The sequence below is a fragment of the Pholis gunnellus genome (genome assembly GCF_910591455.1).
Source record: "Pholis gunnellus genome assembly, chromosome: 17".
Classification (NCBI taxonomy): Eukaryota; Metazoa; Chordata; class Actinopteri; order Perciformes; family Pholidae; genus Pholis; species Pholis gunnellus.
The window spans coordinates 17,971,370-17,996,674 of record NC_136544.1 but is presented as its reverse complement, the minus strand read 5'-3'; the positions used below and the strand labels follow the sequence as shown (position 1 = coordinate 17,996,674).

General features: G+C 41.0%; 2 protein-coding genes across 3 annotated transcripts; one reads left to right on the top strand and one right to left on the bottom strand.

Moving 5' to 3' along the window:
• Positions 1-1,406: 1,406 nt before the first annotated feature.
• Positions 1,407-9,011, top strand: LOC306709259 (dynein axonemal assembly factor 8; the record flags this gene model as incomplete). Its single annotated transcript, XM_079177326.1, has 24 exons — positions 1,407-1,486; positions 1,561-1,803; positions 1,898-2,042; positions 2,273-2,404; positions 2,482-2,673; positions 2,762-2,902; positions 3,003-3,194; positions 3,290-3,397; positions 3,501-3,645; positions 3,797-4,064; positions 4,146-4,198; positions 4,378-4,532; positions 4,697-4,823; positions 5,033-5,164; positions 5,252-5,416; positions 5,636-5,920; positions 7,056-7,219; positions 7,311-7,479; positions 7,627-7,721; positions 7,800-7,905; positions 8,240-8,448; positions 8,550-8,635; positions 8,725-8,794; positions 8,961-9,011. 24 exons carry the CDS (start codon positions 1,407-1,409, stop codon positions 9,009-9,011), a joined length of 3,513 nt encoding a protein of 1,170 aa, XP_079033452.1.
• A 1,690-nt stretch (positions 9,012-10,701) lies between these two features.
• unkl (unk like zinc finger) lies at positions 10,702-23,077 on the bottom strand (the record flags this gene model as incomplete). 2 transcript variants are annotated; one of them, XM_079177565.1, is made up of 16 exons in its annotated part: positions 10,702-14,998; positions 15,158-15,415; positions 15,523-15,710; positions 16,153-16,389; positions 16,481-16,570; positions 16,667-16,844; positions 16,956-17,006; positions 17,790-17,978; positions 18,335-18,492; positions 18,929-19,013; positions 19,308-19,425; positions 19,516-19,651; positions 19,759-19,892; positions 20,291-20,467; positions 22,173-22,382; positions 23,013-23,077. In XM_079177565.1, 16 exons carry the CDS (start codon positions 23,075-23,077, stop codon positions 14,843-14,845), a joined length of 2,430 nt encoding a protein of 809 aa, XP_079033691.1. In that variant the 3' UTR covers positions 10,702-14,842. The 2 variants fall into 2 exon arrangements, with proteins under 2 accessions (XP_079033691.1, XP_079033692.1); XM_079177566.1 differs by lacking the exon at positions 17,790-17,978.
• Between the last annotated feature and the right edge of the window lie 2,228 nt (positions 23,078-25,305).

Sequence of the window (25,305 nt, the reverse complement as noted above, 5' to 3'; positions counted from 1 at the left end):
CTCCAACAACACGTATCTCTCTCTATCTGTCTATCTCACCTGTGGGTTAATAACCTGTTCAGGCGTAAAACACGTTCCTGTCAAATGGGTTAGTTACAATATTTCCGAAGGCCGTGAATGCAACATTGTTGACGACACTCGAAGCGCCACGCGAAGCCCACGTGCACTCCGAAGCTTTCCGTTGCCAGGGTAACTAAGGAGCCTCAAGTGACGCGGAACATAAACGGTAACGTTACCGGACAGAATTCATTGTTTTACCGGTAGTAATGGACATTCTGGACAAAGTGAAACAACATCTGCCGACCATCGACTTTGATTCTTCATCAGTATGTGTTTTTTCTTCCTACAAATGTTATTTAACTTGACTTACAACTACAAACACCAAACATAATGTACGTTAATGGATTTACGTTACAGTCCGACAATGAAGAGATTGCCACAATATACCAAAGACCAGCTGGTCTGTCCCTGACGGTCCCGGAAGACTTTGAGCTTTTTTCAACGGATGATGATGATCTAGAGGTTAGTAAGTTAAAAAATAGTTTCAAGAGTGTTAATCGCAGAAAGGTCAGGACTCCAAAAACGTAATCATTGATATTTGTGTGTGTTTTCTATGTGTGTGTGTGTGTGTGTGTGTGTGTGTGTGTGTGTGTGTGTGTGTGTGTGTGTGTGTGTGTGTGTGTGTGTGCGTGTTTTCTCAATCAGGAGCTGTTGAAACCTGTAGCTCAGACCTGCTGGTCAGAAGAGAGTGGGCAGTTGGATGATAATGAACATGTGGAAGGCACGACTGTAACTGGTACACACCACTCTGGTGCTGATGTTGAGGTGGGTTGTATTGATCTGCAGCCACTGTGTTCACACCAGTGTATCATGGCATTCACTAAAGATGCATCCTTTCCTGTTTCACCATTAAAGGCAGACGCTTGTGAGAGAGGTATTGTGCAGTTGAACAGAGCCAAGCCCGATGCCTCTGTAACACCAAATGTAGACAACACAACAGTTGATGGGGGTTTTCCCGTTCTCTCATTTGCAGTGAGTTTGGCAAAGTACAAAGGTTTACGGATATTTAATCTCATGATTGGGGTTAATGCAGTTCAGTAATCTCTAGGTGTTAAATCTTCCTAAATACTGGTTTTGTTACACATTAACTTTCAGAGGCTTGACCAGTGGGATTTGGATGATGTTCTCAAAAATCTGGACGGGCTACTACCTCTGCAACAATATGCGTCAGTTGAACCTTTGAAAACAAAAGCAGGTAAGTCATTATTTCACACACACCTGTCGCTATAGCAAATAATTAAGGGTTTATGGAGGATTATGGGGGGTTATGTATTTCATTTACATGATCAATCAACCTTAATGATTTCATCATAGAACGTGACAAGGACAGATCTCAGGGAAATATAATGGAGAGACTAGTTGCTTTCTGTAACAGCCAGTCATCCAAGTCTGTGTCCGAGCCTGTGAAAAGTCCAAACCACATCAGGTGAGTCTCATCACTGCTCATGTTCTGTGACCATGGCTTGTAAGATAATGATAATAATCACCTGTTTCACGCAGACATAACAATGTGTGGAAAAAATCATCGGGGAGGTCGGAAGACGAGCTGCAGCTGAGCCAGCAGGAATGTCCCACTGTCTACATTGACCTGCGTTGCCCTGAGTCTTCAATAAAACCACCAAGAACATCCCCAAATCTTTCATCAGAGTCCAAGTCAGCAGCCAAACGCAACAATCACCAGGAAACACCACCTGCAGAGAAACTCAATCTTAAAGTGCATGCTGGATCACGTAGCAGGGACAGGTAAATATATCCTGCAATAGAAACATTTGTCACGCTTCTGTCATCTGTCCAGCACATTTTGTTTCAATTCATATTGTCATGTCTCTGCTTCCAGGGAAGTGACTGGAAAGAGTTTGCTGCTTCAGAAAATCAGGGAGATGAACAGAAATGGAAATAGATATCCGAATGAATACGCAGACCCTACACATTCGGTGCCAGAGAATGTTCCAGAAAAACTGAAAGAGAAGCTACCCCGGGCTGTAGAGTCCACATGTAGACATGAGTCACGCAATCTGTGGGGAGACAGACAATCTTCTCATGTACAGTTTGAGTACAGAACCCTGAAAATGAAAAGCCCACCAACAACTCAGCAAAGAACAACCAAAGAACCAAAGCAGCAGAGGTATGCCTTGGTCTTCATTCATTCAGCACATCATCGAGGATAAACAGATATTATAACCGTGACAATGTTTTTGATAGTGACCAACAGGGAGCACGAGCTAAGCAGAAATATCAACATGAACACCAGCAGATTCTTAAGCAACTGGAAATACATCGTCCACCCAAATCTGTCAATCAGAAGCAGCCAGCTGCTGAAAGGACTGATGTTCTTTATGATTTTGTAAGTGACACAGAACTCAAAATGTACAGTACTTAGAAAAAAGGTCAAAACTTACAGTATTATGACTTGTTTTTCAGGAAGCATCTCATCTACAGTCCATCAGCACACTACCAGCAGATATTGAAAGTGAGAAACGTATGCTGCTGACCGTAGAGCTCTCCAGTCCTGGCGTGGTTGGATCCAGAGCTCACAGGACGAGAAAACATCTGAGTTCAGCGGCAAACAAATCAGACATCTACAACACTTTAGTGGCTTGGTTTCTGTCTTTGGTTAGTGAGCAGCAGCTTCTCTCTCCCACTGTTTGTTATCGTAAAGCTAAGTTTCACCATGTAAGGGTCGCTTGCTTACGTGCTTTAGGTTGGCCCTGAGCCACGTGATGAGGAAGACGAGGTTGGTGCAAAGGTCCCATTCTGGGTTGCAGGACTCCAGCAGCTGTGGACAGAGGACGGACTGGCTTTGCACATCTTAGTTGTGGCTCGTCACTCCTATATACCAAGGGTGAACAGCAAAATAAAGCAAAAACAAAAGAAACACACATACTCTGTCGGCTTTAGAATAGCCGTGCTGATGCTCTTCCTTTTTTTTGTTTGTTTTGTAGAAAAGGGACAAAGACATCCACACACCTTTCTACAACCATGTCTGCAGGTTCCTCACTGAGACCTCGCTCACTCTAATCGCCAGCTGGCTACCTCAGCTCAGAAACCTGCTGGACCAACAAGCCTATGCCTCACCCATCCACCTGCCTTCTTCCTGTTTAAATTGTTTCATCTCCACCACCTCCAACAAAAAGGTGATGTGCTTCAGAGAGTGTGATTTCATATCTTTTTCAAGCACATATCTTGCATTCTGTTGATTATATTCTGCTCCCATGGCTTTGTGTTTCAGGTTATAGATTGGACATTTGGTCTCAGTCCAGGCTTTTACTGGCAGACTGTGGAGACTCAGGAACATGTTTGTAAGGGGAAAGAGACCACACAAGAGCTGCACACAGAAGTGAGCATGTCCCTCATCGGCGTGTGTCTTTTGATCCTAAGAAGCACTGAATACGAGGCAGTGAAGGCAAAATAAATACATGTCGCACTTATTTTTGTTGCAGGTATCGGTCGCTCTGGGGTGCAAAGCTTTCATGCTACATCCTGTCATAACACACTACACCCTCCAACTTTTTCTCGACTCAGGGCTCGATGTGTGTGGTCTGCGGCTCCTTTATCCACCACAGGGGTTCCTGAGTGACAGTGCTGGTAAAACATAACTAAAGCCGTCTGGTCATAAAATACCCAATAACTCTCCGTCTGGCTCATTGGTCTGGCGTGCATCCTGGTTCCAACTGTGTCCTATAGGTCCTTTGTCAGTGTCTTCATTGAAGTTAAATTGTCTCCCTCTGACTCATAGGTGCTGTACCAGTTCTCCAGAGAACTGATGAGACCTGCCAGCCTGTTCTTGCCCTTGCTGTGCGGGGCCTTCATGCCCACTCAGTGTTGAACGATCTAACTAGTTCCATAGATCGTCTGATGCCCAGAGAGACAGATCACAATCCTCTCGAGCCTCCTCTCTTCTTCTCCTCTCGACTGGCCAGCCAGGTCCACAGGGAGCTGTGCTTGTGGTTTTCAGGAAGAGTTAGAGGAGAAAGTGCACACACTCACAACCGGCTTCTGAATAGGTTTGTTGTCAAAATGTCATCAGATTGTGTGAAAAACTGATTCTAAAAATGTTGTAATCAGTCACCGTCTACTTTTTGTAGAGCTGTACCTTCGAATGACAGAAGAGGAGTCTTTCTGTGTGCCACAACGAAAGGTACAGTAACTCAACAAGGAGCCACACTTGTCAAAAGGAGGGAAACTGCCATCTGCCCACATTTCATTTTCAACTTTCATCTTTACTATCCTGCAGGAACTTTAGTTTGCAGCAAGGATAATACATTTTTTTTACAAGAGTGGAGCCACTAATCCTTCTCCCCCCCCCTACACACATAGCTGACTTACTCCTGGTGGTGTCGCCTGCCGTGCCTCCATGTTGTTACGGCCAAGTGCTGTCTGTTTGTGAAGGCAGAGGCTTCAGAATGTGGGGGCTGCAGAGGCCGCAGCTTCAGAGCAACGCAGCTGCAGTCCTTGGACTCTCCAACCAGCAGGTAGAACTACAAGCTACTCATTCAGGCTTCACACCTTCAGAAGAACAGTGTGTATCTAACATAATGGAACATTTAGCTGCAATTGTGATCTTTACACCAAATGCACCAAATGTTACTTCTATGTTTTTTGTCACAGTGTTGAAGCCTGTGTACATTTCCTCTAGGCTCGTGTGTTCTGCAGCCCACAGACTGTGACCTCAGATCAGGGTCAGCTGGAGCTGCCCTCTCACTGTCTGCTGTTGTTACTGAGGAAAGAAAATGCAGTGCACCACGGTGTTAGTCTGCCAGCAGGTCTGAATTCCATCTCATATTATATCGAGAGCATAATTTATCTCAATAAATTACATCAAAAGTAAACACTTTAGATCAGACTTGAAAATGGATAACTAGATGTTTCCCTCACTTGCCTCTTAGGGCTTCTGTACATTTTAGGTTTAATAATGTGAAAAGTCAGCACATGTTTTCAATAAAATAACCTTGTAGTTACTGTGTTGTTTCAGCTCTAATGAGAGAATTTAAGGCACAACAGCTTCTGGGTTGCATCCAGTCCAGAGTTGATGGAGTTCAGACAGTAGAGCCAAGCTTCTGTTTCCACACTGTGCCTTTCAGCAGCAACGTGTACCGTGTCTTTGGTAAGCACCGTGTGTTCAGCATCAGTAAAGTAGCAGATGCTCCTCTGCTGTTTCCCTTTACGTTTCTTCTGTATATTTGTTTTTTAGTTCAGTATATGTGGGCAGTGCCAGATCCCTCCAGTGTGATCCTGTCCCATCAGAAGTGTTCATCCAACTCCGACATGGAGCAGGTGGCGATTTTGACCTTCTGTGGAAAGGACATGAGACAGGGCCTGAGCCTCCTACACAGAGTGCTGACAGAGGAGCCAGAAGGTGGGCGAAGTTCAACTGTAGCACAGCTTGTCCTGCGTTTTGAAACGGGAGTGGGCAGAGCAAACACAATGCACTGTCAAATACACATAGCAGCCGACACAGTTTAATGAATGAACAGAGTAGCGAGTATATGAGTGAATTATTTATTTTGAATACCCCCCCACACCTTATTTTTCAATGGTTGCAATGTTGATGATACAGGTGATGTACAACATACAGGATTCAAGCTGCTTGGCCTGAAGTGGCTGCCTGCGTTGACTCGACTTCAGGCTCAGGAGCTGAATCCATACGAGGTCGGGCAGCAGCTCTGTCAAGACAGCGTGGACAGTCTGATGACATCTCCTGCCCTAGTGTGTGCTCTTAAACGGGTGGATGCTGTTGCTTCACTGAGGAAACTCTTACCGCAAGATTACCCCGGTAACCTCAGTGTCCTGATGTCACCCACACCTGAAGTGGCTTTCAGACAAGCCTCCCTCTTCTTCTTTGAGCATGAGATGATTCCTGGTAGGTTTGTTGAGTGCTGTATACAACATGCAATCAGATACCAAGTCTAAAATCGAGTCTTTATCGAGTCTCTAATACGCCAGGAAAAGTCTCATCACCCCACTTCTGTCCACTACAGACCACAGCGTACGTCCAGTTGTGAGGCTTCCTCCGCAAAACTGCAGTACAAAAGGTTTGTGCACAAAACAACCAGGTTGAGCTTGAATATTGTCCCTGGCATCAGTTGATATCGTGATGTCTAAAAGTAGATTTCAGCACAATTACATTTTTTTAATTGTATAAATCTGTGGAATTAAACTCTCTGACTCTGCGTGCACACCGTTTTCTCTCAAAGGTCGGCCTGCTGGCATAACTACTTTTGTTGGGCAATATATCTTCCCAGAAATAATTGCGATAAACGATGTTGTAATTTTAAGACCATTTTGTGCCACTGATATAATGATAATATAATAGCATAATAATGCAAGTACACCCTTTCAAAGAGCAATGAACTAGGATTCATAGGAATATTCATTTTACATTCAAATGTGAACAAAATATAAAACTATTCTAAATAAATAAAACATTCAAAGACAACCAAAACAGTAACTAAAATGGACTCTCTGGCTCTGTAATCAAAAATGTGCAATGTCTGCACAATGCTCAGTTCTTATAATGGTTAGGAAAAACTTGCTGTTTACTCTGGCATCACATTGGGTAGAATGTTGGTGACATTCGTAAGTAAACAGACAAACATGTAACCAGACAAGCAAGTAAACACAATATTGAGGTCAGCAAAAATGATCAAGTTCATGTCCATACACCGTACAATAAGTCGATAGCGTGAAATGATCGAGGATCATGTCCATATATGTACATTCAGACATTCAGTAAGATCTGTATGTCTTCAAATCACAAATGGGATATTATACTCAATGTGAATGTGAGGGACTGATATATTTGTGTGCAGCACAGGCTACTGTCTAACAGTGGCAAACTATATTATCATATTAATGTCTTACTATCTAAGTTACAGTTTCTGTGAATTCTGTTACACGTTGATGTGATAATCAAGAGATACATCTTGTGTTTTATAATGTGTAAGTGTGAGAAGCCATGACAGGACTTTTGAACATTCATCATGGATTCTGTTCAGATCCACAGATGCAGGTCACTGTGTGCCTGTTCAAGCCAACAATCTGGAATCACACGCTGGCTATAATAGCCTGCGAACTCCAGCTGTGTGGCCTCACAATGGTGGGCCTGCATGTAGTGATCCTGGACAAAAGCACTGCCTACTCACTACTGCCTGCAGAAAGTGTAACTGATAGTGACTATCTCTCTGATATCTTTCCATTCATACAAAAACGTAGGCTTTGATGATTCATAAAGTGTTAACCTCTGTGTGCAGGACCCCTCAGACTTGGAGGCCCATGTGGAGTACTTGTGCTCTGGCTCCTCATTGGCTCTCTGCCTCCAGGGGGAAAATGCTGTAAGTAGGCTGCTGGATGTGCTGGACCAAGACGACTCGTCACTGTGGACCTATCATGGCATGGCTCATTCATACAATGGCATTTATGGTCAGTTACTAGTGCATACTGGTACACATTTAAGAACTGGATTGCTATGTGTGCAACAGTACCAGTGTATTATGTAAAGGACTTTGAATTGCCTGCAACTTGCCTCGTTTTACTGTATGGTTAAAAGGTCTGTAACCACTTGTATAGCATCAGGATCACATCAGAAAGCGATTCAGGATGTGAGGAGGTTTTTTCCAGAGGGGCTGTGCTGCACCGAGACCAGCACAATGAGACGGGAGCAGGTATGCCTATCGCACACATTTCACTTACGACTGATAAAAGACAAACATTCTGCGTTTGAGCTCGCTTCCTTCTTTCAGATACTCAGCGTGCGCTCAGACCCTTTAGTCTCTGTGGAGCGTGAACAGAGCCGCACATCGGCCCCTGTGGACCAGGGAAGTGGTTCCCCTCCAGGACCAAATAGAGGTTTGGACTGGTTGTCTGGTTTTATTTTGATGAACAGACAATTCTATGTATTGATAACTTGTATTAAGAGAAATTCTCTGTAAAGTCTGCAGAGCTATGCCCTATAATCAGTTTAGTGGTGTACTCAGGTATTCACGTTTTCCTGACTATTGTCGTTCCACTTTAAAGTCAAAGCATTGAAGATCTCATGGTTCTATTAAAGCAAAATGGGTTCTTTCAAATTATTTAATCATTTATTGTGACTTTGGCAGGGACTCCTCTGGAATGATGTTGAAATATGACTGTGTTCCAGATGACCTTAGTAAACAACGTTTTGCTTGTTTATTGGTACCAGGGATACACAGTGCTCTCTGGCAGACAACCTGTCTGCTCTTACCCTTAAATGCTCCACCTCTCAGCCGAGTGCCATCCCAGCTAGCAATGCTTGAGCAGCTGCTGAGGTCAGGCTGCCATCTGGTGGCAGGTAGGATGAGCATACTGGATAATGAGCAGAGGAAACATATCGCTGAGACACTGAAGGTGTCATCAAGAGGGAACGAAAGGGTGAGAAGGTTGGCTTGGTAATAAGTTGCTTTCAGGGCCTATTTTCTTATAAACAGTGCACTCAACAGTTGATCTTCCCTTGAATCTTGTTTCATTTAAAGATGGCTCACCTTTACTCGGCACCCTGTCTCATAATGGTGCTGCAAGGTAAAGCGATTGTGAGCGGCTTTAACTCGATTCTTGAAAGGTAAGGAAGAAGAAAACTCAAACTTACTTATGCGCATACATGTAGAATATGTATCTATAAATAACTTGTCCCTTTCATTGTCACACTAGCGTCTACAAGGAGAGGTCAGAACTAGAAAAAGTGGGGGAAATGATAATCTACCCAGAGTGCCAGAAAGAGGTAAATTATGAATATAATTGATCTTTTTCTTCAATCATTCATTCGTCAGCTGCTGTTAACCAACCAGGTGTAATGCTGCATTAGGATTTGTTGTATTGTCATGAAATATTGTTTTGTTTGGCACAAGTCACCTTTGAACTCATTTTTGTTGTGTTCTCTCCTCCAGGCCCAGCAGCTGATACGCTACCTATTTGATGCCTCGTCTCCTGAGAGATGAGGCATCAAACGTGGCCTCATTGTGCCATAAAGTTCAAATAGGTGCACAAATACAAGCATGCCAGAGGTAATGCTGTGTTAATTGGCATTTTTATGTCTGTTTTGAAAAATGTATTTTACAATTCAACTGCTCAGGACAGACTTGTTTTAGATAATATAAATATGTTTACAAGCGACTGTAATGTAATAAAGTTAAAAACCACCTCTTGCCTCCTCTGGTGTCCACTTCCTGTTTCATGAACACGCAGTATTTCAGATTGTTTCGTTAGATTTTCAGATACATTTTTCTGTAATTTGTGTTTGAGCCAAAAAAGTATTCACACATTTCAGATGAAAAATTATTTTAATACTCAAGATGATAAAAATAATTTTGTGAACTCTGTAAACCATTGCATAACTGTAGTGTAACAATTGAACAAGTGTTAACTAGTAATGCATTACAGAAAATATTCTGTACACAATCCTCAATGTAGAAAAGAAAAATCTAGTATTCTAAGACTTGCACCTATTTTTGTGTTTACAACACAAAAAATATCAATATACCAACAGAATCATTTCTACAATTATCAGTAGAGAATTCTACATATCCATACAGCTGGTCACAAAATAAGGGACATATTGTTTAATCTATAAATAATGTCTAAACGCACTGACATTAAGTAAATCAATCCATGAAATGCAGTGTCCTCAGATTTAACACATCATCTATTAAATCTCTGTATCACACTGAGAAAAATACATTTCTTTCCTCAATTTCTTCATTATGCTGACAAATAGATATTTGAAAACTTGCATTTGTTTTAGTACTAATACATTTTATTGAATAGTAATTCACAACTAGATGCTACATCATAATGAATTAACTGAGCTCCATAATATCCAGTGACCTGTTCATCTAATTTAGAACAATACATTCAATATTTCAGGGCTTCAATGTTAGAATAACATTTCTAGACATTTTCTAAAGTGTATGGAACAACTGCTTCCACATTCAGATTATTTACTTTTGACGACACCTGTTGTGCTAGTATTTTACTTAATTTGAAAAGCTCCATACATCATAGTCATATACATGTACAAGATTGCATAAATGTTCAGGCTCCATTTTCATAATATTAAAAACAAAAAGACAACACAACAACTAACAATAATGCAAAATAGATGAAACTATTCCAAAGCAGAGCGTAACGACACATCTATTACAGTTCATTTACAAGAGTCCCTATTTGGTGCTTTTCCTTACAAACGAGTTTTTGGTGCCAAATGACTTATTGAGATCAAAATTGTGTATTCGATGGATAAGTATTGCTGTTCTTTTAGTTTTTTGTATAATGGTATGGCAAATACAGACCGAGCTAGACGATCAGCAGTCATTTCTAACCTTTGTGTCCTTTGGAACTGGTGAAGCAAATCTCATTAGATCCGCCTTTTTCCTTTCAGCTCAAGTGGCCTTAATCTAGACGCTCATTAACGATCACATTGTGGTCCACAAAAATATTGTAAGGCACTGTAATTTTAAATTCTAATTAAGCATGTTATATTTTGCCATCTTACTGAGAGCAATCACTGTCTCGGAGACAAATTCTCTTCATACCAATCAAAACGATGTAATCATTAAAGGCACCGATGTACTTGAAAATGTAGCTCAATTTAACAAATCTAAAGAAATGAAAGCTGTGCTTATCAAGTGATTTCTTTTTTTTCGGGGGGGGGGGGGGGGGGGGGCAAGGAGACCACTTGAGAGACCAACAACAAATTATGAATAACAACTCAGTTTTAATTACGTCTGTATCTGCCATTATCGTTTCCCACAATCATCACCTGTCCCGTCATTTTACAAAAACAAAAGCTAATTTGGACCACTGCTTTGAGAAATAGAAAACCAAGAGTCAGAGAGAAAGAAAGCCCCTCACAGTCACCGTAGGCCCATCATAACAGCATATAATGCATAACCATCCATGTCCAAAGTGATGATGTAGTCAACAAGCAAAGGTTTCTATGGCCACTTCAGAAGCACAAATGTCACCTTTGACATTCCTTCACTGTAGACGACTTTTATACCGACACTGAATCCTCACAGCCAGTATTGCACAAACCTGCCATAGACGTCAATGTATACTTAACACAAAATCTAATTTACAAATACACATTGTGTAAGGATGAGACGCATGGATGCATTTTTAACCATCTCTGTATCGCTAACTTAAGATAGAAAAAAGATGCCATTAATTGCTGTTAATGAACATTATCTATTTAAGGTACTAGGTGATTAGTTTTAAATCAATTTAGGTTTATTACTGGAAAAAAAAAAAAATGATGAAATGTAGCAAAAAAGAAAGAACAGTTCAAGTCTTTGGTAAAACTGCAAAACAATGGGCTCAAGTCCATTAATGTAAGCAAAAGCCATTGGCATAGTCCTGTTGTTTACTCAATACGAGGAATAATGTCTTACTGAATAAAATATTACAGCAAAAATCCGTCCAAAAACAGAGTTTCTGCCACTCACAATGCTGTCTCAGTTTCATCCGGGTGGCCTTGGTGCTCTGCCGTTTAAACTGTGGATCAGACCAGCGTCCGTCCGATCATACCGGAGGAATCATTTGAATTCTGTTCAACGGTAACTCTTCTCCTCAGAACACCACTTTGGTCGTTTTTAGATTTCCACACTAGACATTAGTCAGGTTGGCTTCACAGGCCAAAGGACAGAGTGAAACTAGCTCCAGCGTACACCGGGGGAAAGAAATCCAACAAATGTACATTTACCTTCGCTCAATGTTAAAAAGGTCTGTGACATCATTCTTAGTGATATACAAAAGTACTGAACCTTTGACTCGGATTTACAAATCTATACTTCAATCAAGTAAGATTTAGTTAAAGTAGATGCAGAAGAGAGAATATTTCATAGTTTTGGAAATCTGAGCTGTGGATGCACAACATTCAAACATCTAAATGTCTAACAAGAAGCTACATTAATATCTTTTCCAGTAGCAGCGAAGCTCGCAGAAGTTATGAAGCCTTTACTACACTAAAAATAAGTCGACACAAATATCCTGGCAGTGTGACACAGTGCACATTTTTTTCTCCTTTTTTGTTTGTTTTTTGGAAGCTGGTTAATAAATCGCATAACATGCAATACCAGAAGTAGGCTAAGCCTGCCTTTTATGCTGTAATATAATAATACCATAACCGTTCTGGATTATTTTCCTCTGAGTTGCTTCATTGTCATTTATATGAATGTAAACAATGCATTTTCCCATATTTAGAAGTAGCAAAAAGTGTACCTGGAGATACGTGATTTTCTATTGAATTTAAGGAATACAAAGTTCTTTTTAACACAGTAGAAGGTCATTTCAATTAGAGGAACCGAAGCATAAGTCCTGTCCAATCTACAAGTCAACTACGGACTTCTTCATTCACTGCAGAATCATTACACAAACAAATGAAAGTTACTAAAACCGTCTAAAAAGCATTTGTATATGTTGCTGTACAAACTGTCCTGTTTGCATACTCCCAAACATTGAATTGGAAAAACCTAATTTCAGAGACTGAAGCTGCACCAAAAGAGCACCACGACCACGGAATGAGCGGGCGGGTCGTCGGAGGGGAGGACACGGGCGCTGACGAGCTTTCGTTTTCAGTTATCTTCTGCAGAAAAACGTCACCAGATTGGGCCAAATACGCCGGCATATATTTATACATACACGTGTCACTGTTTCTGCAAAGTCAGACGAGACACGCGACACGCAGAAAGCCTTTGCACAAGCTTCGACTACTTGCGATTCGCTCTGAAAACTCGACACATAACCTTTTTAACTGAGGCAAGGCACTTTAGAGTTAGAGGCCGATATGTTCTAGACACGGTCAAGAGACTAGATTCCTACAAAAATCACCACCTCAGGCTTTTAGCAAATACAATACATGCTCTTCTAATAGGCTAAGCTCTATACATCTCTACAAAAAAAACTCAACTGATTGAATTACAGCCTTAACATGTAGCATGTGCCTTACTGATATTACAGCTGCTGGTTATGCCGAAAATACATTTTAAATTTGCACTTATTTGATTGAAATTTTATAAATCTAGCTATGAAAGTAGAAACCATTAAGTACTTTGCTATGAAATCAGAATATCTAGAACCATGCCATGATTTTACAATAGGAAACATGAAATATCCAAATGATGTTTCACAGTACACACAAAAGCTTCAGACATTAGCTTATATAGAAAATATTAATCTACAAAAAAAAACTCAAAAGAATACCTACAAAGCAGCTTAAAGCTCATTTCTATATACCCTTTAATAAAGTCCCAGGTCAACAAAGTGCTCTCATAACAAATCAAACTTAATGATGCTTGACTGGTTGCATGTAAAATGGATTTACTTAAAGAGGAACACAAAGACGGGTCATGTGTTTTGTCGTTTCCTTGGTTAGTGTGATTACAGACGCAGGTGTGCTTCAGCACTAAGAACTTATTGGATGTGAGACATTTTACAAATCTGCATATTCAGTCTCTAGAGTTGGACAATACTTTGGCCAAAGATGACTTTTTGTTCATCAATTAGTCCCCATAGCTGTGAATGTAAGTGTGTATTAAGTGTTAATTCCTCAGAGCATGGAGCTTCTCAGTGTTCTAGCACATTGTGGTAGAAGAAAGTTGATCAGCGACCCGTTTCACACGCTCCGCGCTCTGTAATGCTATGAGCACACACTTTTCTGGAATTTCAGACCGATTAGGTCAAAACTATAATGTGACGTTCTAATTAAGCATCAGTCACATTCAGGTTCTTGGATATCTGGTTTCTCGATTTGCTTCCCAAAGCTCCCGAGTGAATTCTTTGATTTATTGTATTCCTCTTTAAGTTAACGAAAAGTCTGCTTTGCGTTTTGCCCATTTTATGTTTAACATCAGTGGATCTATTGAGCGAGTCAACTCTACATTTCCTGGCAGTACGTTTCAAATGCTTACACATTAATTCTTTGCATCTGAGATCATACGCAGCGTCTCAACGTTCCCCCACCATCAAAATAACCGTAAGACTTACAGTATGAGAAAGACACAGGAGTTGTTTTATACCTCATTTTAAAACTAGAACTTTTCAGTTAAGATATAATATTAAAGTTACAGTGAGTACGTTGTCTTTCTTGCATTTCTTTCTTCAAATACAATAATCTGATTTAACGGCTCTATTAAAATCTTTTTTTAATTCACATTTCCTCGGTACTTTCTGAAAAGCCTTCAAATTTGCTCCGGGTGGACTTTAAGTGCATTAAATGTAAAGAAATCAGAGTTTTATCCACAATCATTATATCCAATCCATTAACACAAGAGAAGAAATACAAACTTACACTCAATGTCTCTGAGTACGTTTATCAATCCTGTTTGCAATTTTATTTTTAAACTGTACTTTTCTATTTACTGTAAGAGCAATATATGCGGTTGGCAATGCATATCAGCCAAAATGTACTGCTGACAAATATACAAAATATAGATCTCTGGACACAAGACACATGTCCTTTAGAGAGACTGATGATTCGAGGAAAGGGCACAGCGAGTTCATTCAATATTCTAATTTGAGTGCGTGGCTTTCCATTCAGAAAGCTATCTGGTTGAGCAATGTTAATGTGCACATAAAATGAGCAAAAACTATGATTACATCCGCTGTACACAATCTGATTCATAATACTATTCGCTTTCTCAGTCAAACACCATTGTGTTCTAAATCAATTCAATCACTGCACGGAACAGACATTGCTATTTAGAAAATGGAATATCTATTAGTAGTTTTTCAAAGGGCTAAATCTTTAAATAGTACCTCGAGTAATTGTACATCACCACTTCAATATCTTTGCTCTGCAATAGGGACACTCGGTTTTACTAGGTGCACAGTTCTCACATAGTACATAATGTTGGCAAGGCTGCAGAACAATGCAGCGATCATGCTTTTGGCAAACTATACATTTCTTTGACTGAAGCTGATATATTACCTGTTGGGAAAGAAAAGAATGAATATCAGCTGCAACTAAGGGAAATACAATCCATGCAGACTTTTAAAATAAGCATGCTTGATGACAACAAAACGTAGATCTGAATGAGAAAACTAGAGGCTACAAACGAAAATCTGTGTGTGATCTAGTCTGTCTTACCCCGTCTATAAGGTCTAGGTCATTACGCAGCTGACTCTGGATGGAGTGAAGCTTTGACAAGGGGAGCTTGTCCAGCTCTCTATAGCTACGAAGAAGGGGTGTTCCAGGGGTGCGACAGAGAACATCAAAGTCCCCTTGGAGCTCTTTCAGCTTGCGCTCGATTTCCTCCCATTTCTGTTCTGCCAGCTGCCGCTCTGCCTCGGACGTTTTCGCTTGTTCCTTTGCTTCGCGAGCGTCTTTCTGGCAAGCTTCACAGGCCTGGAACAAAGGGGAGTCTTGGGATTAAAAGAAGAAAACTTGCCACCAACGAAAAGGGAAATCATTCTGATACTAAATAAGATATGTAACGCATTTAGAACACTGACTTGTTTGACCTGATGCCAGGCCTCCTCCCATTGTTTGATCTTCCTCTTGGCCTCGTCCAGGTCTCTGAAGAGGCGGGCCAGATCAGCACTGCTGGTTGCGGATGTTAGGCTGCTGAAAACTGGGGATGGACTCGGTGAAAAGCTGCCACTCACAAAGTCCCAAATGCTGCTCGCCCCTCCATTGAAGCCTAGGGGAGTGAAGTGTCACAATCACAAGACCAAGCATCAAATGAATTGTTCGTTGGGGATGGAAAGTATAAATCTTTTCAGAGCTCTCTGATAATTCAAACTATTTCAATTAAACCTAAACTTTTATAGTAGTGATTTAGCTTCGAGAATTGAATCTTTCTTGTTGCTTCATGGGGTAAAATATTGTTACAATATAACTCTAACAGCCATACCTCTCAGTCTATTCTGAACATGGAACTACATTACACATTTAGGTAAAGTTGATGGAAGTGCTCAATACTTAAGTACGCTAAAACTATATGACTATAACAGAGTAGTGCTGCAGTAAATCTAGAAGAATCAAACTACTTTCATTGACATATAAGACTTTGAGACTCAAACCTGAAGTCAAATGCGTTCCAGCTCACTTATCGCAAAAAACGCCTGATGCTATCAGCTTACCCAAAGAGTTCTGGGAAGAGGAGGTGGCGGTTCCCAGCAGGCCATGCTCTTGCTTGGCTAACATGTTTGAAGGTTGATTGTGCTGCGATAACGTGGCAGACAGCAGGGACTGCGACAGAGACTGGGAGAGGGAGCTCAGCGGGGAGGTGGAGAGCGACGACGAGGAATTAAATGAGGACGATCGAGCCAGGGAGCCAGGAATGTTGACCGGGGCGGAGCCACCGAGCACCCTTTGATCTGTGGGGACAAAGTAGTGACAAACAATGAGACCATTTGGGATCGACTGCTCGAACCACGGAAAGTACGATAACAAACTAGGTGTCCTTACTTGCCAGTCCCACGCTGTTGTCTTGCTCCTCTATCTCCTTATCAAGAGATGCAACATTAATGTCACTGAAGTTGAGGTCCAAAGCGGATCCTGAGGGAAAACAAAATACATCCAGCTGTCATCTTACCACAGAATACACAGAATACACAGTGTCCGCTCGATCCCGGTACAGTCGACTTGACATACCTATGACAGACTCCACTGTGTTGCTCCCCGGGTAGAAAGGAGTGGCTTTTGCATTCATTGTTGATAAGGTGGTGGGTGAGGAACTATCTGAGCCAATACTAGAGGCCAAGCTGGACGTTATGCTGGAGGTAAAGCTTGATGCCAAAGGGTTCACCGCAGAGAATACAGTATTTTGTTTCTAAAGAGGAAGCACAAAAGGCATTTGTTTGATTCACAATTAAATCAATGCATTATATATTATGTAATACCATCAATCTATCGCCACAAAGTAACACATTGAAGCACAGACCTGTTTTTCTTGGTCCATTAATTTGTGATCCATCTGTCCCTTGTTCTTAATCTAAAAGTGATCAAACACAGAAACCGCACATTTTTAATGACAAAACTACATTTGACATAATATCTAAGCTAATGCAGCGAAGAACTAAATGACATGGATCTTTGGCCCTCAACCACTATTGACTTTACCCAGAGGAGCCAACTGGGACTTCATGACGCGCTCTGGAGCTGCGCTGAATACTTGTAGTTCTTGTAGTTGTCATGATTCATGTGGTAACTTTCCACTGAATTACATCTGATCAGAACCAGAGGTGTATAGACTGAACATGTAACCGGACTCTTTCTGCCACTTGTAGCTCTAGCATTGATTTAAAAATAGTTCAACCACGATGATAGAAACAGACACGTTTACTCTGAGTGGGCTGCAACATCCTGTAATAACTACGCTTCTTAGTTACAAATACTCCTGGCTGTGTTTGCATCGTGAACATATTTTTTAGGCAGCATGATTGCAAGATGGAGCCTCTCAGAATATTAACAAAATGCAACATGAATTATGAATATCAACAATGAGCATTTTGCTGGCCAGTCACCCAGATATACACTACTGGATACTCTCGTCACGTGATAAGATACGACTGAGTTGTTTGTAAAGAACACCAAACACATGAAATCATCTAAAACAAAGCAATTAATGGAGAAATGTCTCAGATTAAAATGACATGAATGAGAAATAAACAAAACAGTAATGGAAAATGAATGACAGTGACACATTGACAGTGAAGCCCTACGTTGTGTCTGTGAGTTGTATTCATCCTAAAGCTGAAGAGAGCAGTCTGTATACCTGATCCTCTCGTTCAAAGCCCGGAGCTCTAGGATAGTTAGACGCCAGAGAGGAGACGCTGGATGTGGTGGACTCTGAACATAAACTAGTACTAGTTAAGGATTTGGGCCTGCTGATGGATCCCACTGGGGATAACAAACTGTCGCTTCCTGAGCTTGGAGTTACAGTCGAGCTATTAGAACATGAAACCTGAGAAAGAGAATTGCACATGGTCTTAATAAAAAAAATTATGATAAAAAATAAAAGCATTATTCTGAACGGACTAGAGAATCTCTCTAAGATTGAGAATGTAATAATGAATGAATTATAGTCTTAAATAGCACTTTCAATGAGAAATCGCCTCCGTTCTTTTAAAACAGCGTAGTCATGAAATGTAAAACAGTAAAGGAAATAGTAACAATGACAAAACAACGTATAAAAAAACATGGCAAGAGAGAAATGACAGCACGGTAAACAACATGTCGACAAGTAAATCAAACACCTTGGACGAGTGGATTGGGATACATTCTCTACTGAGCACTGACGTAGCAACAGAGGAAACATACACTTCCTACTTGTCCGTTGCTACTGGTTGCGGAGTTGCCTCCGCTGTTCCACTCACTGACGGGACACTCTGAATACTGCTGGGAGCCCAGCTGGGACTGGGAACTGGACTGTATCACTGTCAGCAATGAGCTCATGGTCTCTTCTGTAGAGGGAATCCCTGAAAGGATCAAAATACATATTCAATTCTTATAGTGTGCAAACAACCAGGTTGCAAACAGCTGTGATCCAATAAAATGTCTTGTGACTATGTCAATCTGAAAAGGTAAAGAATCTGTGTGTGTGTCCTTTGAACGAGAAGTGTTCATCTTATCTACGTCACACTTGGTGGGTTTATTGCTGCGGACCCAAGGACATGCAGTGTCGAAGTTGGTGCAATTTGGACACGAGACAATGGACCTGGAATAAACGAGAGATATCGCTTCGGGGCTCTGAGAACAGTCCAGCATGTGGTCAGTGGCTGCAGTTCACTTTTACTGCTGGATGCACTAACGTTACAACCAAGCTCTTCTCAACAAGGGCGTGCGCTTTACTACAGATTTCACGGATTCGTAATTCTCTACTTTCGTACAGAAACAGTATTTAGACAAACTTACTTTCTACATGTGCAAATGCACAGAACGGTCCTCTGGGACAGTACCCAGTCTGTCGCATATCATTGCATTTGGTAGATTTGTAGATCTTAAGAGAAACAAACAAAACAAAAGACAAGCCAATAAGAGACAAAGTTAAGATGTGTGCTGATAGAAAAACTAGTCAACCACCAATGACACTACAATATAATATTAACCGAATAATTAAACACCAAATACAATATCTTGAACTTGCAGCAGGATTACAGCCAAAACCGAATTACTACACATTATCTGTATTTTGGCAACGAGTCAGTTTTAGGGCTTGGGTATTATATTTACATTTCATTATAGTGAAGAGGAAAGCTCTGACCTTATTTTCTGAAAAACAAAAGTCACTTACCTCTGGGTGAAACTGCTGTTCAGTGCGAGAGTGACAATACTGGCAACTGTCTCCGCTGTCACACTTTGAGGGTTCGCCCCATTCATCCCCATGTTTCACATTGGGGCACGGAGTAGACCTGAAGTCATAGAGTTAGAACCCTTAACCCATCACATTTACACAGCTTCATACAATTTGTTATTCTAACTGAAACTGAGTAATATATTACCGATATTTGAACTTCCTGGGATTTCGTCTTCGGTCTCTACTGTTGTGGTAGTGGGGGCAGGCGTAGCCCTGTCTGCATAGTCTTGGGGGCTTAGTACACTGGTCTGTTTTGTAGTTGGCTAAAACAAAGTTGGAATCTGCAAAGAAAATGGCACAAAGTATTAATGTGCTTTTATTTCGAAGGAAACTAGCAAGTGTGTTGGTATTGCATGAGCCCGTTATCATCAACGTGAGGCGTACTCACCTTGCCACCGGGGGTCTTCTGTCAGAGTCTTCTCAATCATAGCTTGGCTGGCTAACACACCCGGCTGCAGATCAGGAATACCTTCCCCAGATCCCAGCTGTCCATTCTGAAGGGCCTCTTGTGCTTGAATCTCTCTGTGCACACACAATCAATGTTATCTTTATTTTCAGTTCCTCAAAAAGTAATATATATATATATATATATACACATATATATACACACTACTACTATCTGTCATATATATATGAAAGATCTAGCTGAACACCCTTAAGCTTACTTGTTATCTAAAAGAGTTTAATGTATCATAAAGTTCTCTACCATAACAAATCACCATTAAAGTTCATTGTGACACCGTACACCGGACCATCTGACATTTACCTAACATTATGTATACGCAGGTGGAACAGCATATGTGATGGTGATATAATTCATTCATAAAATACATCTTATAATATTAAAAATACAAGGAAGAAAGCCAAGAAAGATAAGGTAATGATTCGACATTCAGCCCACTGTTTGCTTTGTTTGTCACCTGATATCATAGACGGGAGGTCGTAGGTCATGTGGCCCGTGAGCGAAAGCACAGTGGAGCCCATTCTTCACACAATGCCCCCGAGCGTCTGTCTCGTGGATACAAGTGCCCGTCTTATAATAGCGTAGATGGTACTTGCGCTCCGTGTCGCCAGTGGTCCGATGTAAGTAAGGACAGCTAAGGAGGCAAGGACACAACATCGGAAAACGGAATTAGCCGAGCTAAATAAAAATGTAATGAAAAGAAGAGTTATGCCATTAAAACAATGAAGACAATGTGCTGCCCAAACCTCAAATCTGTCCAAAACAAACATACCACATGATCTCAAGTTAAAGACATAATTAGACAGTAAACTCTAAAATGCATCTCATCACAACATATGACGACATAACAGCAAAGCGCTGACATATTAAACATGGTCCGAACAAAACTAGAAGCTGTAATAAAAAGGAGGATTTGGATTTCATTTGATATAGTTGCACACCTTTAACTCTTTAATCAAGAATAAGAATAAGACCCCTGTGGGTGCAGGGCCTCTGGAGATGTTTGGTCAAAAAGCCTCTTAAATAAACCAAACTTTCCTTTCTTGAGTAGCAACAGTTGCTACGGCAACACATTAAGGTCATACATAAATAGCTGCCATTGGCAGAGGAGGAATAGCAGTCGTTCATTTTCCATTAGTTCAATAATCTTATTTCTATGTGGGACTCAATTAAAAGGCATTTTTAATTCCCGGTGACACAGAGAGGCCGCCGCCCCTTCTGAGGATCACACATCTAATTTCTGAGAATTTAGTCGACGCGCACGATAACTCTCGACTCCTCTGGAGCCACAAGACTGGCACTAAATGTTAAAATAACAGTAGCATCGGCAGTGAATGTAATGCTGGAGGGCTCCCACAGACACGCTGTCCAGCAGCCCTACCTCAAAGACAAAGAGGTGCGGTTCATGTCACATGAAGTGAGAGTCCAATCTGAAATGTTAAACGTAGTTCTCTACGTGCAACAACACAAAGAAGTGGCCGTGCGACCCTGCATCTGTAACATGCGGACAACATCTGGAGCAACATCTGACCTTTCAGATACTCAATGATAAACACTGCGCACCAAGCAGCTACCAATGAAACCATGTTTTCATGAGTAAATAAATAAGATGCAAAACATCATGTTCTTAATATTGCTCACTATGCGTAACGAATCCACGGTTCCCGTCTTTAGGCCACTCTTTTCAGTGCTAGAAAGATTTGATTACAAAAGCACACAGACCTCTCTTAGCCGTCATTTAAAAATAAACAGCTCCTGCATTAAATTAGCTTTTATAACCAGGCTGGCATTTTATAACCTCAACTCAACTCAGCGGAGCTGATGGGCACATATTACATTAAACAGAGCTTGTGTATCCTACACGCTTGTGTTACTGTAGAGCAAGCTGGTAAACGAGTTTTTAATCTATGAGAATTTCCCTCAAAATACACAAACATAACACAAACACATGCTTTTAGTCCCTTGCAAACACCACTACATAGTTAGCTCCAAAGCAGTTCCTTCTTGGTCTACGGACAATAAAAAAGTGCTGCAGCTTCTCACCGTTTGTTTCAGTCACATGAAACAATGAAGTACTACTTCAACAAGTAGTGTATCCACACAACGCCTCCCAATGAAGACACACCTCAGCCCCAAGCCATTAAAAGGACACATAAACACTTCTCTACTTCATGAAATGTCCTGTGCTTTATATTGTGTTTGTGGCAGTAGTCTGATTTGCGTCATAAATCTGGTCCTCAAACCAAACATGGCAGCAAAACATCAGTCGGTTGTCAGCAGCTGCACCACGACAGGCTTCCATGAAACTGGAGGATGTTAAGACTGAAACTGGGACTTACTCGTCTCCATCCGGGCAGATGCCTGTAGTCTCATCGTATTTGGTGCAGTACACGTCGGGGCTGTAGTTAAAAGTGCCGTCTCTTCTTCTGATGGGTCGTCTTCTCCGCTGGTTGAGAAAGTGCCAATGAAAGCACGTAAACGGTCTGTGCTGCGTACACTTGTGCTGGAGGAACAACGGGCACTGCTCCGTCCTGAACTCCTTTAAGTATCTGAAACAATAAGGAACATTTAGAATCACGAGCCGCGTTTTAATATGAATGTCTGCACGAGGAAAAGTTCAACGACAGCGTGCTGTCGTGTTATGTGGCTCGTGTTGTAGCCCACTGTATGTTTTGGGTCACTAACGTTAGCTTGCTATTCACAAAGCAAACTACGTAAGAATTCCGACCTAACGTTGGCTGGAAGTCCCCGAGCGTACGTCTATAAATGTACGTAGCAAGGGGGAACTCAAAATAAGGCCGAGCTATTTACAAGCAGACTGGTTAGCGAGTTCCTGGCTAATCATTTAGCAAACCAAGTTGACGGTATTACATTCAAGGGATTACGAAAACAATGTCCCAACTCGGTAAAACAATTGTTTACGGTTCCGTTAACGTCTGGCTTGTGAATTAAGTGCTTTAAGATGTCCGTGTTTCCTGCGTTAGGGTTGATGTCGTTCGCTTGCAGTCGTTGTTTGCTAAGTGACGTTAGGTAGTCACAATGCCTGGAAAAGCACCATGTTTTGAACACGCACACAAGAGTTGAGGAATGCAAGAAATGCAAACGCGCACACGCGCGCATGCAAATAACCCTTTCAACAACGAGCGATTTAGTAGTTTCTGCGCAGCAGCTTTACTCACGTATAGTGGGTAGGTTTCTCGGTTTGAGGAGACGCATTGGCCGCCGTTTTCGAAACCGACGGCATTTTCAGTCAAAACAATGAACTGCGCATGCGCTCAGATCTGTTGCTCGCGTGCATGCACGTCCGCCTGCAAGCCAGCGCACTCTGCAAACATTGAAGCAGGGGGCGCTGCAAAGACGGGACCGTGACATGTTTCCCTCTATTGTTACACCTGCTACGGGAACGAAATTAAAATAATAATAACAAAATTTGAGGAATATTTCCCCAACATTCATAACAATGAGAACCCCCCCCTATTTCAAAGATCCTCAAAGCAGGATTTGAAAATACTGAGTTTATCAGTATTTCTTCTACCAATGAATCCCCACCATCATCATGTTCAATGAGCAACCAACAAAAAAGGAGAAGAGTCTGTTTATTTCCTTTTCCCCAGTCTAATATCTACAGAATATTAGGAGGATAAAAAAAAGTTATTTGACCTAAAGTAGTCATATTTAAGATTATAAACTATCTTATAAAGTCTCACATGTTTTTAATATGTGGAGCTTCATAATGTGTGATAATCATTAACGTCTTTGTAGAACAACACATAAAGTGTGATCTAGGTTATTTTAAAGAAATTATACTCTGATTTCTATGTTTAATATGATAAAATGTTTGCAGGAGCAAATGATACAAAAAGTTCAGTTTATTTCGAACACACCATCATCTGCCTCCAGAGGGAATTTACAAATTTGTGTTTTAAGTTTGTTTTTTTTCGATTGCCTTAATGTTCAATATAAGGAATGTATGGGGTCTGCCTGCAGCGTGTCAAACTCCAATCTTTTTTTCTTCTCTTCTGTATCCGGGAAGCTAATCTGTTCTATTCAGCTCTTTTTTTCCTGTAAGGGATTTTAATTTACAAATGCAATTATACGCCTAATTCATAATTCAGCTGCTGAGGTCCACCGAGTGCACTGCCTAATAATTATGCATAAAGCCTGGACGGTCCTGTTGTAATTACTTTGACATGCCCCACCCCCACTCAGCTTACAGTTGGACAGTGTCCAGTACCTTCTTTACACAGGACATATTTTAAGAGTGCTCACCTTTATGTGGAATATATTTAGCTTACTTTGTTGTCTGCTTGATTTCTGCTTTTCTACCTGCAGCCTCTAAAATTATCGAAGAGTTGAATTAACAGCTGTCTGAACATTAAGATACATTTATTTAATTTTACTTTTGTACAATATCACATTGTTTTGCACCTAATAAACTAGTCATTCTGTTTGTTTAGCACTTTGTTGTCTTTGAGCAACAGCAGCAGAGATACAATGAGGAAAATTTGCCAACAACTACATTCAACTTAGTCTGTAAAAAGAGCCAGGATTTGTCTCAAGAGTGCATTATCATCATCATTTGGCTGCGTGATCTTGCTTATCCACCCCTATATAATAACATAAAGATATTGTATTATGTTCTTTTACCAGATAGATTTGTTGCTCGCAAACTCGTTGTTTAATCCAGCATCCTCCAGAGGAAGTATTAAATGTAAGCAAGGGGAAAAGTCACACCCTTTTCCCCTTCTGTGACGTCAGTCACCACAAACCTTTAACCTTCCTCGTCTCAGCTGTACACACAGTCCACTGTCAACCTCTTCTCACAGCATCTTGAATGAGTATGTTTGTATGCGTGTGGATGTGTGATGTAAAGATGGTCCTTTGTCTCTTCCACAGTGTTGAACTTGGAGGGTCTTGGTGTCTATGTGTTGCTTGTTTCTCTCAGTGAACTTGACAGCTCTCATTGTATTATTACTTCCCTGTCTTCCTGCCTTTGTGCCCTCTGACTCTGATAGAACCGTGTGCTGTTTATGGAAGAATGCAAGTCTTCATACACATCTAAATCAACAACCAAAAATCAAATATATCAGATATACTTAAATTGTCTTTGTCAGGGTTTAAAAGACAAATCTGTGAAACATAGAACATAGTGATTGCTTTCTTGCAGGATAAGAGAGTAGGACATAGGACAGTGTAATGGAACACCATGCAAAAGTATCTTTACCATCATGTACCACAACAAGTTTAGCATTTTTGCAGACCTCTAATAAACAATCACTCAAGAGATCCTCAGCGCTGCTTTCCCAGGCTGCTGGGACTGTTACAGCTGGAATAACAGTTTGTGGTTTGGACTCCTGTTTTTCCCAGTCACGCCATTATCTCTGGCTGCCTCATGCACAGATTCAGCTCAGGCCCACCGCAGGCTGGCAATACACAGATTTTATATGTTGATGTACAATCCTCAACCTATAG